General features: G+C 42.4%; 1 protein-coding gene across 5 annotated transcripts in view; it reads right to left on the reverse strand.

The window, feature by feature from the left end:
* The window catches only part of TNIK (TRAF2 and NCK interacting kinase), a 349252-nt gene that overhangs the window by 110251 nt on the left and 222675 nt on the right, over window positions 1–16326 (reverse strand). For all 5 annotated transcript variants that reach the window (XM_036017691.1, XM_028505308.2, XM_036017690.1 and 2 more), the window contains exons 7-9: window positions 15272–15402; window positions 3000–3054; window positions 1035–1113 (exon numbers count right to left, since the gene is read on the reverse strand). In XM_036017691.1, the coding sequence (XP_035873584.1) occupies window positions 1035–1113; window positions 3000–3054; window positions 15272–15402 (265 nt within the window). The remainder of the gene's footprint in view (window positions 1–1034; window positions 1114–2999; window positions 3055–15271; window positions 15403–16326) is intronic.

Genomic DNA, 16326 nt, shown 5'->3' on the forward strand with positions numbered 1-16326 from the left:
TGAGCTACTGCCTGCTACTCTGAGACATTCTGTGCTGCCAGAAAAGAGATTACCCGGGTTCCACCATCCATTTTTTAAAAAGATTTTATTTATTTATTTTTAGAGAGGGAAGGGGGAGAAGGAAGGGGGGAGAGAGAGAGAGAGAGAGAGAGAGAGAGAGAGAAACCTCAATATGCGGTTGCTGGGGGCCATGGCCTGCAACCCAGGCATGTGCCCTGACTGGGAATCGAACCTGTGATGCTTTGGTTTGCAGCCCACGCTCAATCCACTGAGCTATGCCAGCCAGGGCCCACCATCCATTTTAGCTAAGAGCTCCTTACCTTAACAGTATGGGGTAAAGACTTGCTGTACAAATACAGGAGTCCCCCCTTATCCATGGGGGAATGTTCTGAGACCCCTAGTGGATGCTTGAACACACAGACAGTACAGAACCCTGGAGAGATTAAGTTCTTTCCTGTACATACATGTATGCCAATGATAAAGTTTAACTTATAAATTACGTACAGTAAGAGATTAATAACAATAACTAATAATGAAATAGAACAATTATAATAATAACTGCAATGAAAGTTATGTGACTGTATCTCTCAAAATATCTTACTGTCAAGCATTCACTTTTCTTCTTTGTAACACAATGGGAAAGGATACAGTCCTATGTGATGAGATGGAGTGAGAAGAATGACGGAGGCGTCGTGACGTAGCACCAGGCTACAGAGGACCGCCTGCTTCTGGGGCTTCTGGGTCATTAGGCCATGACAATGTCAGTGGTTGGGGAAATTTAACACTTTTGTCAGCAGCTAACCACGAGTAACTGAAACCTCGCAAAGAGAATCCACGGACAAGGGGGAACTGCCGTAGTAACTCAATGTGTACTTGATTCAGTAAGATGTTCGACTCATATGTAAAGTCACTCACCAAATCTTAGTGTACACAGTCTAATGCTGTCAGCAGGACCTCAGTATTTGAGTTAATCTAAAAAAGAATCGCAGAAAAACCCGCCCTTGGATCTGTAAAACACCGAAGCCCAAACTCACCACTTCTTAGACTTCAGCCGAGGTGCTGGGTTCCGGGGGATGAGGAAGAGGGCTCTCATGGGGTGCATGTCACAGAGAGCTGCAAGAGACCAAAACAGGGGCCAGCTCCAGTGAGGAGGCCAAACTCACGCCAAGTTCACCCTCGCTGTGCGGCCAAGGCTGCCAAATGGCTCCCTGAGTCCACGCATGACCAGTGAGCCGAGTCAGAAGAGCACAAAGCTTCCATCTGGTGAGCGCTGAAAGAGCTGATGTCTAAGTACAGGAGTCTCTTAAAATACAACACATTTCAGCTAGAGAGTAGCATCTCTACTTGACTTTATAATTAAGGAAACAAAGTTAAAGGGTCAACAAGGTTTGCTTTGCTATAAATAAGTATCTAAGATTCCAAGTAAATAATATCAAGATAACCACTCAATGGAAATGGTAAGTTATTTTAGTTAGTAAAGCTAAGTGTTAAGAATAAAGGATTTTTTATAATCTATGGTATGTTTCTTATACATTCTCATCCAGATGCAATGTTATCTACACAGATTTTGAGTATAAAACACTACACCAGACACCGTTCTCTGCATTTCCAAATATCCTTAAGGACTTTCCGGGTTTTCTGATGGGTTTTTGTTTTGTTTCATTCCCTGGCCCCAGGTAGACCAGGGGATTAAGGCAAACAAAGTCTGGCAGGAAAATTTTAAAACTATCTCAACTTCTAAACATGATATCATTGTTTATAGTGAAAGCACTCAAACTTTCTTATTTTAATCAAAGTTATCTCACTAGTTTACTTTTCAAATATCTGGGAGTATCTTCTCCTTTGTGCCTAGAAGAAGAATCTAATCTCCCTAAAAGCTGAAGAATTCTTTGGGTTGAAACCTATTTTTAGCCTCTGCAACTACTCATCAAGAATGATAATATGGTTTAAAGACTGTAATATATTATTTTTATGACTCATAAATGCCTATTAGCATTGTGGATGAGGGGAAATTTGTCAACAAAGACTCCAAATCAATCATGCTCCAGATGAATTCTACCAACTCTAGAGTGAGAAATAAGAAAACTATAATGACTTGAAGGTTAAAAAGCATCCTACGAGCATAACGACCTGTCATGCAAATAAGGGGCCTCTGAAAAGCAGGTACCAAGGTGTTTTTAAATGTGAGAAGGGGAAATTTCTGCCTCAAAGGAAGCAGGGAGGGAGCCAGAGCAGGCAGAAGTGTGCTAGACTGTCCCACAGTCTAAGGAAACTCAGGAATAAAACGGAGGAGAGAGAGTTGCCTGCAGAGGAAGGAGGCCTGTGTGTTCCAGGATAGGCTCTGCTGCCTTATGTCCCCGTCATGCTCAGTCACTGATGGGGAGTGGCCCCTGGCAGGTGCGGTCTTATTGCCATGGCAGCAGCTAGGCCCTTGGTCAGTGGCCTGGCCACCCAGGCCTGCCTGGTACAGGTGCTGCGCAGGGCCAATGTTTCAGATCTCGAGGAATCTGACAGCTTCTCCAGAGAGCCAGAGCCTGGGCCATGCAGCCTGGACTATGGAGGGAAATCTAAAAGTCTAAACATCAGTGTTTCGACAGGAGTGAATGCAGCTGAGTGTAAGTGTTTCTGTGACACATGCACTAAAAATCAGCTTTGAATTTTTGTTGGAGTTTATGGTCTTAGTGGTGTACCTCAGTGTTATGGTAGGTAGATGAAGGGTAGTTCAATAATCGACTACACACTGAATCTGTAAAATAAATAAGTCTCCCCAAAGTTTGCCTCCCTTTTCTTTTTTTTCCATCATCAATTTAAGATCCTCACACCACTTGGAAATGAATGGATTCCTGGTTGATTTAAGGACTCTGCTTTCTAAATATGCCAGCTCGATTCCACGCAGGGCTTAGCGTAGCAGAAGTAAAGCTCCTGCGGCTCCTGGCAAGGAAGCTTCAGCACCTGCAGAGCAGACCAGCGACAGAGTTCACCCGCAGGAAGGTACTTACGGGGAGCACCTTCTGCCATCTCGATAGCGGTGATTCCCAGGGACCACAAGTCACTCTGGAAGAGAAGGAAGGCACAGACACAGGCGTAAATGCAGTGAACAAAGGATAACTTGGTTAAGCCTGGTAATTGCTTCAGAACTGCCTGTGGGAGAGACAGTCAGTCGCCTCTTTACAAACTTATTTCAGCCATGAAGCTTAAAAGTGGGAACCTCATTCATTTTCATTGACAATACCTTTCATTGTCACATAGTGAGACAATGAAACATAGCGAGACACATAGTGAGTTTTCAATAAATGTATGAAAAATGAATATATGGTTAAAAAATTAATTTATCACTACTTTGGGTGGTGAGCACACAGTACAATTTACAGATGATGTATTATAGAATTGTACACCTGAAACCTATATAATTTTATTAACAAATGCCACCCCAATAAATTCAATAAAAATTAATTTATCACTAAAATTTATCTATTGCTTGAACCACATGAAATTGCTGCTATTTGACTGTTTTCATGCTGTTATTGAGGTATAACTCTCATTTAATTAACTACCTATGTGTAAAGTATACCATTTGAAGAGGTTTGACATACATATACACCGGTGAAACTATCACTAGAATCAAGATAATACACATCATCATCATCCCACAAAGGTCCCACTTGTCCCTTTGTAGTATCTTCTTTCTGCCCTGCTTGTCTCCAAACCCCAGGTGCTAATCCAAGAGAACCACTCCTCTACTTTCTGTCACTGTGGATTAGTTTGCATCTTGTAAAGTTTTATATAAATGAAGTCATCCGGTTTCTTTTATTTAGCATAATGCATTTAAGGTCCATCCACATTCTAGTGTACATTAATGCTTCATTCCTTTTTAGTGCTGAGTGGTATCCCATTGCAAGGATATGCTGCAGCTTATCCACTCACTTGTTGGTGGACATTTGGACGGTTTCCATTCTGAGCTATTACAAACATAGCTGCTATATTCATCGTAAGTCTTTATATGAATGTCTACTTTTATTATTTTTTTTTAAGTAACTACCCAGGCAGGAATGGCTGGCTCACTAGTTGATGCATCCAAGGGGGATGGGCAAAAGCAGGTTTACAATGCTGTGAGTATGCAAAACAGTTTATTCTTGTATTGTTATTTATTAATCATTGTACTACTTTACTCACGAATAACTGTAAACCTACTTTTGTTCCACCCTGTATTTAGAGGCAAAATTTTTTAACATAGAAAACTGACAATTTCATGTGGTTTACCCAAAACAGGGAAACTCTTGGATGGCGGTGCTTGCTGAGGTATTTCCACCGCTTAGAACTGAGCCAGGCACAGCTGTAGGTGCATCGTGTATCTCTTGAATGAATGAACAATGTAAGTAGACTAATATGTAAATAGAGATTTATACCCTTATATTCATTCTTACTATACTCTGACTGATTCTGATGTTCTTAACAGAGTTTTCTAGGCTAGCACCTCACCTGTACCTGTGCAATCTCCATCTTTATGACAGGTTTCTTCCCCACCTGGTGTCTATGGCTCAGTAGCCTCTACATATTGCACAGGAGGGAGTAACTCAAGAGATGGGGAAAACCAGATTAGGAAACCCCAAAAAGATGCTCGTTACTTCAGCTAACCAATAAATGGCACAATGTGGGATTTGTTTCAATGGCCCACAACCCTGATGAAGACTCTCCTCTCTCACCTTAAACGCGTAGCCTGAATTTTGGATGCTATTCCCAATTTGCACCTGTAACCTCACTCAAACTATACAGAGATCAGAGTTAAATTAAGTTCCCTTGCAACTCCCATCAAACAAATGTCAAGGCCACATGAAGAGCAGACATCCCTGGCAGAAAACTATGCAATCCATGCTGAGTTGTTCCCTAGAACTAAATTTCTCAGTATCCTGTGAGTGACACCCATTCCTATTGGGTATTTGGACAGAGGCCCGTACAATGTGGAGGGAGCTTACTAGGGGGTCTAGCCTCTTGTCTAACATACAATCACCTTAGAGCAGGTGGCTGGGACACACACTACTTTAGGACCCAGGGGGTATTCTTTAATTCATGAGCCTGTCAACCTGTTCACATAAATGTTGCAAGTTCTCAGCTTGACTGGGGATAATGCACCTGCATAATACACTGTTCTCTGATTCCAAGTAACTTCTTTGCATGGAACACAACTCAGAAAGGCAACTCTTGTCCTTTGTTGTATTTCAAGATGCATTCAAAGTTGTCATTAAACACACACTCATACTCACACACACAGCTGGCATGGCCCAGCAAGTCACTGAGTTTTTCTATGGTCTCCTGGCCTTGCTTAGTTAGTTAGGATCCTTCCAGAGCCTAAGGGTAGGGCCCGGTCCTCCTATTATAGGTTGGTTCAAGAGCAGTAACTGGTAAAGATAAAAACACAGCTCCCTTGAACTGGAGGTTTTATGGTTGATTGATACAGACAACATTTTGGGAACATGAAACAATGAGTCACTCACTGTGCAGGAGGCATTAAACAGGAAGCACAGCAAGAACAGCCTGGAAATGGTAGGTTGTGCTGCTGTGGTAACATTCTAGTATCTCCAGGCCTTGACAGCTCTGCTGTCATTTCCCCACCATCCCTAGGAGTTGAGTGGTTCTGTACTGTGAAATGAGATGCAAAGATGGAGGTAAGTCTGCCTATACAACCCTATCCACCAAAGCAGGGTTGAATTCAAATGGCCTTCAAGTCCAGGAGGCTTGATCCAGTTGCATGTGAAAGGAAATAATGGCTCTGTGGTGATAAGGCACCAGGCTGGTTTTCAGATGGAGGAAGAAAACACTCAGGAAACTCAGGCCAACTTCTGCTTTGGGTCTTTGCTCTAGCTGTTCCCTTGACTGCAGCAACAGCTCCTGTGATGTGCTTTCCATGAGGATGCCTGTGTCTCTCCCGAGCACGGTCAGTCTCCCCCTTTCCCACCTTTGTCCTGCAGAAAACCAATATCCTTCTAAACAACTGTGTAACTTACTCATCACAAATTTGTTGTATTTTGTGTTTACTGTTTGCACCCCCTGCCAACACACACACACACACACACACACATGAGGTCTATGAGGGCAGGCATCTTTGCTTGGTTGGCTGGTGTACTCCAAGTACCTCACACAGTGCCTAGCACATAGTAGGCACTTAATAAGTATTTATTAAATAAGTAAACAAATGAAAGGTCCATGAGAGACAGGAGCAAAACCTAAGTGTTCTAAGGCTATTAAATGCCTAGTACAGCACCCAGTCCAGCGATTTTTCAACCTTTTTCATCTCACGGCACACATAAACTAGGTATTAAAATTCTGCAGCACACCAAAAAATATATGAATTTTTTGCTGATCTAACAAAAAAAGTATAACTTTGATTCACTCACACCAGATGGCTATTTTTGTGTTGGCTGTTGTCATTTTTTAATTTAAAGAATCTACGGGAAAAGAGGTCAGTGCCCCTGACTCAGGTATTGAATATTTTAAAAACTCTTATGGCACACCAGTTAAAAATAGATGATCTAGTCTAATCTTTCATTTCACAGGCGGGGAGAAATGACTTACCCAAGATCACAGAGTCACTCAGCTCCCAGTTTTGAACAGAGCTGGGTGTCCTGCCTCCCAGGCCAGTTCTCTATTACCTGTCACCACAGCAGAAGGATCTGACTACTCGCATTAAAAAAAACAAAACATATCTGGGTCCATACAATAAGATAGATTCTTACTTTGTCTACATGTACCTGAAGGTGCTGAGACTCTGTGAAACACCCCGTAAACCACTGTGAGGACACGGGCTTCAACTTCTGAGAGGTAGCATGAAGAAGAGTCTTCTGAGTTGGACAGACCTGGATGCAAATCTAGGCTCCTGAAAGCATGCGTGGCGCTGAGCTTCCGGACTTGCACCACAGATTTGGTGACATGTCTACACGCCAGCCAGCTGCGCAGCACAGAATCTGGCACTCAGTGGCCTTGAGCATATTAATTTCTTTCTCTGCTACTGTTAGGTGGGACTGCCTTTGCCTGTCTCACCTAACTGGTTGTGGCAGACACTGTTTGTTGGCTAACCCTACAGACATCTTGAAACTCCATTTCCTTTGTTGCCTCTATTGAAGAGTAGAGGCAAGCCAAATGTGTTTGTCCAGACTTCCTTACAGCTAAGGATGACAATTAAGAATGTGACATAGTTGTGGCCAATGAGACACAGGCAGGCAACTTCTGGGAGCTTTTGAGAAAGCTTTTACTTTTCCTGAAATAAGTGACAAATACAGCTGGTATCTTGACAACTCTTCCCCACTTCTTAGTGCCTTGAAGAAAAACATGCTGTTTGGAGCCACAGCATCCATCTTGCAAACAAGAGGCAATAAGGCAACCTATGAATGATGACAAGGCAGAAAGGTAGAAGCCTGGGTTTCAAAGTCATCAGTGAGCAGCTACACCAACCCTAAACTGCCTGCTTTTATGTGTGTGGGGGGCTCTGCTCTCAGCCCCCCGCCCCCCCGGCTGCCACGGATGAGAATAAGTCTATCAAGACATGATCTGCCTGGGAGGAAAGGTGGCCAGTCTCTCACAGGAGAAGGGCCAAGAGCCTTTTCCTCAATGGCTTTTATTGGGTTTGTTTACACAGGAGTTCAGATAAAGCTCATTACTCATTGACAGGAAGTAAGGGTCAAATAACTCAAATAACAAGGAACTCTGAGGGCCTATTTTGAGTCAGGGTCTGATAGCTAAAGAGCTGTAAAAAACTTTAAGGAACAAACTTACCTCTTGTTTGGACCCTTATCAGTTAATTGAGGGCATTCTAAAGAAAACAGGTTTCACAGGATCTTACATATTCTTTCTTAGGCCTGATTGCCCGGGGAACCCGCCCTTTCCAGCACAGAGCTGCACCACCCTTTGCACCACCATCCGTCATTGTTTCAGGCTTAGGTGGAGCAAGGGAAGTAAGGCAGCCACGAGATTAGGAGATTTTCTTGCAGACAATGAGGACTCAGGCTTTTGTTAAAGCCGAGGAGCGAGGGTCCATCACCCCCTTTTGCTGTAGCCCCCAAAGTCCTTCCTTGGGGGCCTCCCACGTGATCGTGCCTGTCTTAGATTGCTCCCCCCTTGGGGAATCTTACCCGTTATTGGCTAACCGACCAAGCATTGGGGGCCAGTTATGGATAAAGTAGCAGAAGCAGCAGTCCTGCCAGGGAGATAAGCCTATCTTCTTGGTGGCTTAAGGTTCCAAGGTCATTCCCTCAGCCTTAGCCTTGGCAGGGGTTACAGCTTCTGATACCAGGCAGGGTGGTTCCCAACACTTTTAGACCTCCAGTGACTTAAGAAACTTAAGTTTCTTAATGCTTAAGTCTAAAGCATTGCTGGGAATTAATTTCTTAATGCTTAAGTCTAAAGCATTGCTGGGAATATGTATATAGCAATGACTTGAGGAGGCATATTTTGACAGCTGGGAAATGGGGAGGTCCCAGTTGTTAGGTGATAAGTGGTCCTGGGTTTAGTCCATAGGAAACAGGAAGGGTCAACAAAGAGATGTTTCCTTTATTCAGTTGACAACATCTCAGATCCCCTCTTATGGAGCTTCCCCAAGCCCCCAAAATGACTCCTTCAAACCAAAGGTCGCACCATCCCGACTCCTGTGTATCTTCTGTCACATGACCAGGCCAGAAAGTGCTTCTTCCTTAAGCCCCGCATTGATAGCACCATTAGGATCATTTTTTGGCTAGGGTTCTTGTTTTCCAAAATGAACATTTATATTCCTGGCCATTTATATATAGAAAGAGCTGCTTGTAACCTCTGCCTAACTGCCTGTGCTAGAGAGCAGCAAAGGTCCTTGACAGGCCTTGTGTAAACCTTTGGATGCATAAGCAAGTCCCACGGACGCTCTAGAACTTAAATATGGGAGAAAGTGTTCCAATTGGCAAGACAGATCACAGGAAACGAGAAAGGGAAGCAGGAGGAACAAGATGAGGAGAGTGAGGGAGAGATAAGTTTCCTTCGTGGCCATAGTGTGACTTGTTTTGGCAGGAGCTCAGCGATTTGTTATTCCAGAGGTGCTGTGCTGCCTGCCCTGTGGCATGATTAATAGGCCAGTCTTGTGTGCGTGACAAAGAGAGCAGAGGCAAATCTAGTGCCTCCGAGGAGCCAGCGGCAAGCACACAACTTCTGACTGGTGGAAGGCCATCTGGCACGCCGACAACTTGGACACAGCAAGAGAGCAGTTGTTCTGGGGCTGGGCTGCCGAACAAGTGAAGAAAAGAACACTTTCAGGTGGCCGATCCAACCACACAGAGAAGGAGGTGGTGTGGCACAGGAAAAGGGCCCCGGAGTGCAGGGAGAGGAAGAAAGCTCCTTTGAGTAGCCACATAGACCTAGGCTTCACTCGGCTTAGACACAACTAGCTTGGTGGCTTGGGCAAGCACTTTACTCCTCTGAGCCCATTTCCTCAACTGTAATGGGAAGAGAACACCTATCTAGCAGGGTTACTGTGATAATGCAGTAAGATAGTATATGCAAAGTGCGTAACACAATGCAGTGCACATAGTGAATATCTAAAAAATACTGGTGCAGATAGACCCTGAGGACCTGTTATCACTGACTGGCAGTTCAACCAGCACACTTGAGTCAGGTGAGGTGGTACTCAGAGAATAAGGTGAGATGATGCAAGTGTAAACAGAAAGTTTACAGGAAACAAACAGAGAAAGGCACGTCCTTCCCATCCAGCCTTGCAGTCTCCCCCTACTGGAGAGCCTAAGAAGAAGCCAAAGGTACAGGAAGAAATGGGGGTAGCCAAGCCCTGGACCCACCCTTGCAAAGCAGAGGGTAGGCAGCAAGGTAGTCTAGACTTGACAGACAGCAACTTAATCATGGGTGCAACCAGTATAATGGTTTCACAGACCAGAAAACAGTCTTTCATTCTGTAACTTATTTGTTATTCTTCTTTTGGAAATGTTCAGTTGGACAAAGGGAATTGTAATTATTGTGTGTGGACCTGAAGGGCAGCACTTTAAGCTAGAGGTAGAAGTACAGAGAAGCTGACTCTGGCTTGACATAAGCAGACAATTAGAGATGTGTAATACAACCACGAGGTTGGGACTACATGATATTGATGGCTTCTTTAGGTCAAAAATGGCCCCAAATAGCAGTGCCTTCATATGACACACACACACACACACGAACATTAACTATCATATACCCAAGTATTTACATATGCTAGACATGAACTAACTCCTTTATATGTTAGCTCACTTTATTCTAACAAGGTCTGATAATATACAATTCATTACTTCCATCTTATAGAGACTCAGAAAGGTTAAATAACTTCCCCGAGGTAATACTGTGAACAGGCTGACATTGTAAACCAGTCCTCTCCAACGTCAGAAGCCTGACTCTGATTTATTATGTCACACACTTACATACTTCATTATGTGTAAACAGAACCGAGGTGGTGAGTTCAGGGTCGCTGATGTTCAAGCACAGGTGGTTATCAGTAACCCCATTTCACAAATAAAATAAGCTGAGGATAGTAACCTCTAGCCCCTTGTTCATCTACATTTGGAAAACGTGGGAAGAATAGCTTGTTCTCTTCACCTGGGAGTCAGCAGGCAGCCCTCAGGAGGTGCTGGTGCGTCTAAGGAATCTTATACAAGCAGGTGTGAACACAGAACAAACAGAAATATGTTTAACAGCCGTTTCTGCTTCCCACTGGTGATCATAACTCGGTGTTGGTATCACCCTTCTCTTCTTCCGAACAGGAATAGAACCTTTGTTTGAATCTCAGTGGACAGAGGCCAGGCCTTATTTGAGAGCGAAACTCGCAATCTGCAATTGGAATATTGTCCTCTCATGTGACACCCTGCAGGCACGTCAGTGACTCGCCGACCAGGCAGGTTACTCTCTTCATCTCCAGCTAAGCCTCTTACCTAGAGTAGCTCTTTGCATCCTGCCTGAATAAAGCCAATTATCTGTAACACAGAAGAATGAGTACTTGCTTCACAGGCACAATACTCCCCCAAACCCTGGGGGAGAAACGTACATCTGTGGGCGGCCCACTGCACCTGTGTGCAAAGTCTCATGGACAGAGTCTAGGTGAGTAACAGGCGACATTAGCTCAGACTGGGCCAGAAGACGGGGGTGGGGGTGCAGGGGATGTGCCATTTCACTGTACATCTCTTACTTTACTGATTTAATATAAAAACAAAGCCAGTTTGGGGGGCAGAATGGGACAGAAAGACACACAAAATAAACATTTTAAGTTCTCCACCCACATGTCATACATGCGTGGGATGGGGGAGAGTGAGGCTATGTGTGCTATATTATGAGTTGCTCTTTGCACCTAATGCTCTATCTGGGGACCTGCCCGACTTCCATGTGGATGCCGCTCTGTCACGTACTTAAACTGCTACATCATATTCCCTTGGACAGATGCGCTAGTCTTCATTACACCAGTTCCCTACCAATGGGCTCTCGGCTGCAGAGGAATTTCTTGAGTGAGCGGTTGTGTTAAAGCAGTAAGTGTATAGGGTTATAAAAATACTTCACAAATCTCATCCAAGCGAAATGAAATTCAAATTAAAAAAAATAACAATTCAAGCAGCCTAGAAATTTTGAACAGTTTTATTAATTTCAGATTTCTTGAATACTTATTATTAAATGAGAAAGCTTTCATTATTGCCCCACATACTTATCAGGAAAATGAAACCTTTCCTTTTGCTTGAAGTGTTTTGACAGAATTTCTGAAAACAAGAAAGGAAGGGCCTCCAGGGGAAAGTGAACACACCAGGCAAATGAGATTCTGGCGCTCCTCCTTAGGAGAGGGGTTATTTTCAGTCAGTACTCACTGCACCCGGTAGGTACCAGACGAAACCAGATCGCAATAAAAAGCATGAGCTCTTCAGACTACTTTCCCACAGAGGCCCTTATTTTACTGAATTACGGTAGTTTTTAGAAAAATGTACAGCAGTCTTTAAAGACATCTTAGGCAACTCAAAGAATACATAATATATAATAAATAATAAATCAAACAACAAGTTAAATAATAAAAGCCAACGACACTCTTCTCCTTTGCATGCTGTCTTTGTTTTAAAGGAAGGGCTTTTGTGGTAGGGACTCTAACAAAGCCCAATGGCCTTCAAGTCATCTTTTATTCTAAACATGCCCTCTAGGCTGAGATTATCTGTAGTTCAAGAGCACCCAAAGCGATGACGTCAGGTTCTGGGGCTGGGATGCACTGCTTGGTCAAATGGGCTGCCATTAGTACTGGGCTGGGATGCACTGCTTGGTCAAATAGTGCTGCCAAGCACATAGTACCAAACCTTTGAACTTTGATGGGGCTACCATATGAACTTTCTAGTCAAGACCTACACATACAGACAGAACTTGACCAATTCCTTATACCTAGTGGATATTCAATAAATATGCACCGAATGAATGAATAAATAGTTTTGAAAGTCAAAGTTTCATCAAGTTGTCTCCTGGTGACAAACCATATCCCTAAGAATAGTGAACAGAAGAAAGGATAAGACTTGGTGCCAAGGAAAGAGCAGAAAAATTATCTAAAGCATACTTCTCTGATCCATGATCAAGTCATGATGTGGTTGAAATGAATCTTCCAAGAGCCCCCAAACCACCCAGTCTTTCCACCCAGTCTTTCTCAAACCTCTTTCCACTCAGTCTTTCTTATTTTCACCCTTTCATCAACCTTCTTCTCTGACCCATGACAAGTGACCGCTGAAGCTCATTTTCTTTCTATGACTTCCTCCTCCTCTGTATAGCCTGCACTCAGGACAATCCTCATAAACTAATTCACACTAAGGTCTAAATGACTGATACTGGTGAATCTTTACTCTCATCAGGATTCTTCATGTTTAGTAAAAGGTACAGAATCAACCTGCAATTCTCTAATGTCTCAGGATCCTTTTATCATCACATGAACCTTCTAGTACATCTGAAATCACTCTGTTCAACACCATTCACCCAGTTGTTACTCACTCAAACACCAGGCTTTGTCCACAATGAGAGTTACCACATTGGGCTCAAAGTTTTTCACTTAACCAAACTACATTTCTTAGCCATAATCTGAGGAAAGAGGACCAACGCACCACCAGTTTAATTCCAAGCTTTGACTTGGCCGGAAGTTCTATTCTACCTACTCTACTGAAAACAACTAAATCATGGGGATCTATTGTATGTCACAGAACAAAAGTCCATATACACTGTAGCCAGTCATAATACACCCAGCTAAAAGGCTAAGCTAAGGGTGGAAGTCTACAACACTCTGATTCTCCACGGTGTGTCAGAAAGTAGTCTAAAATAGCCGTGGCCCAGATATAGGCCAGGTAGCCCTTATTAAGTATGACCACAGTGTGAAGGATTGCTTATAGCCAATTATGATGCATGTCCTGGTCTGAGACATATATTTTGTAGTGGCTTCTCTGAAGGGACTTGCAAATTAAATTATTTAAGTGTGCTTATCATTAGCAGTTTAAATAAATGACATTTATTTTGGCAGGAGGTTAATTTTTAACTTGGCAGCGGTTTCCAGACAGATTATTGTCAGGTTACAACAGTGACTAACCTTGAAAACAAGAGAAATTTGCCAGAGAGCATTCTGTTTTCAGACCTTCAAGATTGCATTTCTCCAAAGAGGCCAATAATTTTGTCAATGTGCAGGGACACGGGGCCCTGAAAACACTGCAGTGTGTGCATCTTTCTGACCTGATTTCAATAATAACCCCACATATGGAGAACTAAAAATGTTCTTTAGAACAGGAATGCTTCAAATATTCTCTACAGAGGCCATGTTGTTGGTAAATTGAAGGTTTATATATAAGATCTTAGAGGTGCAGGGTAATACAGGGTGAGATGAAGTAGGTTTCCAGTTGTGAGTATGTGAAGCACAAAGTTTATTCTTATATGATTATTTATTAATTATTGTATTATTTTCTATATGAACTATAAACCTACTTTTGCCCCACCCTGTGTATTGGGAGGAGCTCCGAACAGAGCATTGGGAGATCTGGATTCAAGTCCCAGCTCTGAGAAGATCACTAACTGAGTGTGCACTTGCAAATGCCTCAAGCCTGCCTCAGTTTCCTCATCTGGAAGATGAGGGTATGTGGAGATGATCACTAAAGTCCTTCGGTAAAAAGTCCATGCACATGAAACCAGCCTAAGTAGTAGTATCAGCGGGTACCCAAGGTTGTCCTGGGATTTGCACAAACACCACAGGATGTTGTTCCATCTACTGTACAGTCTAAAAACCCAGAATGCCTACGTCCCATCTGCCCCCAATTTTATTTTTTATTTATTTTTAATTTATTTATTTTAGAGGGGAAGGGAATGAGAAAGAAAAGGAGAGAAACATCAATGTGTGGTTGCCTCTGGTGCGCCCCCTACTGGGGAGAGCTGACCAGGCCCAACAACATAGGCATCTGCCCTGATTGAATCAAACCAGCAACCCTTTAGCTCACAGGCCAGCACTCAATCCACTGAGCTACACCAGACAGAGCGGCCTCCAATTTTAATGTCTCAACTCGCAGCCACAGTTCATGACACCAATGCCACCTGACACTGCAGCTATTGATGGGACAGTAATCCCAAGTTATATTTGATTACTGGTTGGCAGAACGGAAAAGAGGAGTGTTTTCTTGGAGGAAGGGACAACTATCACCTCTCTACTTAAAAACTGCTTGGGATTTATTAACAAATTACCAATTTATGTTACAAAGTTATGAGCCACAAATCAAATTTCTATGAAATACCACAACAGTCAACAGAAACACCATAAAGTAGCTACCAACATCCCATTTGGTTTTCACTCTTATGAAAAAGAAACTCCAATAATTTAACTTTAAGCAATGTAGAAATCAGTAAATCTGATTATTTTTAATCAGCAAAAGATGATTCAAGACAAAAAATTCCTATCTTGTTTTTTAATATAAAAAGTTATCAGAATATGTACTTTGTGAAACATCTAAACTGTAAGCAAAACAGAAATCTGTTTCCTAATTAGAAGTGAGAGTAAATTCAAAAGAATATAGAAACTGGTTTAAATATTTTTTTTACAAATAGGCAATCAGATATGATGGATGACTTCATTAAAAACATTCTCACTAGAATGTCTAATCATCTGAAATTCAGCTAGTGTTTTTTAATTATCCCTTTGGATTACATAAACAGTAAGCCCAAAGCCATGAGAGAAATCTTTGAAAGACTTAGGGTGATGTTTTGCACATAGTTTTGAAACATAATGAAGAATAACAGGTCATACCTTGAAATCATACGTCGCATCTGGGTTTTCATCACAGGCAATAACTTCCGGAGCCATCCAGTAGGGAGTGCCTATGAAAGTATTCCTCCTGCCCACGGTTCGGTCAAGCTGGGCACTGACTCCGAAGTCCACTAGTTAAGAGAAGGCAAAGGAATAAAGTCAATGATTTTATATGATGATAAAATGAATGTGTGATTTTTGTTAAAATATACATAAATTTACCATTTTAAACGTTTTAAAGTGTTACAGTTCTGTGGCATTAAGTATGTTCATATGGTTGGTTGTGAACCATCACCACCATCCAGTTTTGGAACTTTTCATCTTCCCCAACTGAAACTCTGTACGCATCAAACAGTAACTGGGGACCCCCTCTTCCCAGAGCCTGGCATGCACCTTCTACGTTCTGTCTCTATGAATCTGACTACTATAGCCACCTCATACAAACAGAATCACACAGTAGTTGTCTTTTTGTGACCAGCTAACTTCACTAAGCATAATGTTTTCAAGATTAATTCATGTTGCAGCATGTTTCAGGATTTCTTTCCTTTTAAAAGCTGAATAATATTCCATTGTATGTAGGTGCCCCATTTTTTTACTCATTCATCTGTTGATGGACACTTGGGTGGCTTCTTCCTTTTTGCTATTGTGAATGTGTATTTTTAAATTGCATGAATAAATGGATAAAGTGTGCCAAGGAGGAAATCACAGTTTATATTTGGTTATACCAAAACTTTGGGGGCCAAAAATAGCTGTTAAATAAAAAAGCAAGCTTGGTTGTCATTATAAAGGGTAATACTTAAGGGATTCAAGGAAAGTGATTAAGAACTAAGTTTCTGGAGGCAAAATGCTTAGGTTTGCATCCCATTTCTGCCACTTCCTAGTGATGTGACCTAAGGCGAGTAGACCCACCTCTCTGAGCTTCTGTTTCCTGACTATTAAAGGAAGGTGACGATCTCTACATAGTGTTGGTATGATGTTTATGTGAGGTGATATTTGTAAAGGTGCCTTATACAGGGCCTGGAGTATAATATTCTCTCAACAATAACTGGTAATTA

This window comes from Phyllostomus discolor, chromosome 2 (genome assembly GCF_004126475.2).
Source record: "Phyllostomus discolor isolate MPI-MPIP mPhyDis1 chromosome 2, mPhyDis1.pri.v3, whole genome shotgun sequence".
Classification (NCBI taxonomy): Eukaryota; Metazoa; Chordata; class Mammalia; order Chiroptera; family Phyllostomidae; genus Phyllostomus; species Phyllostomus discolor.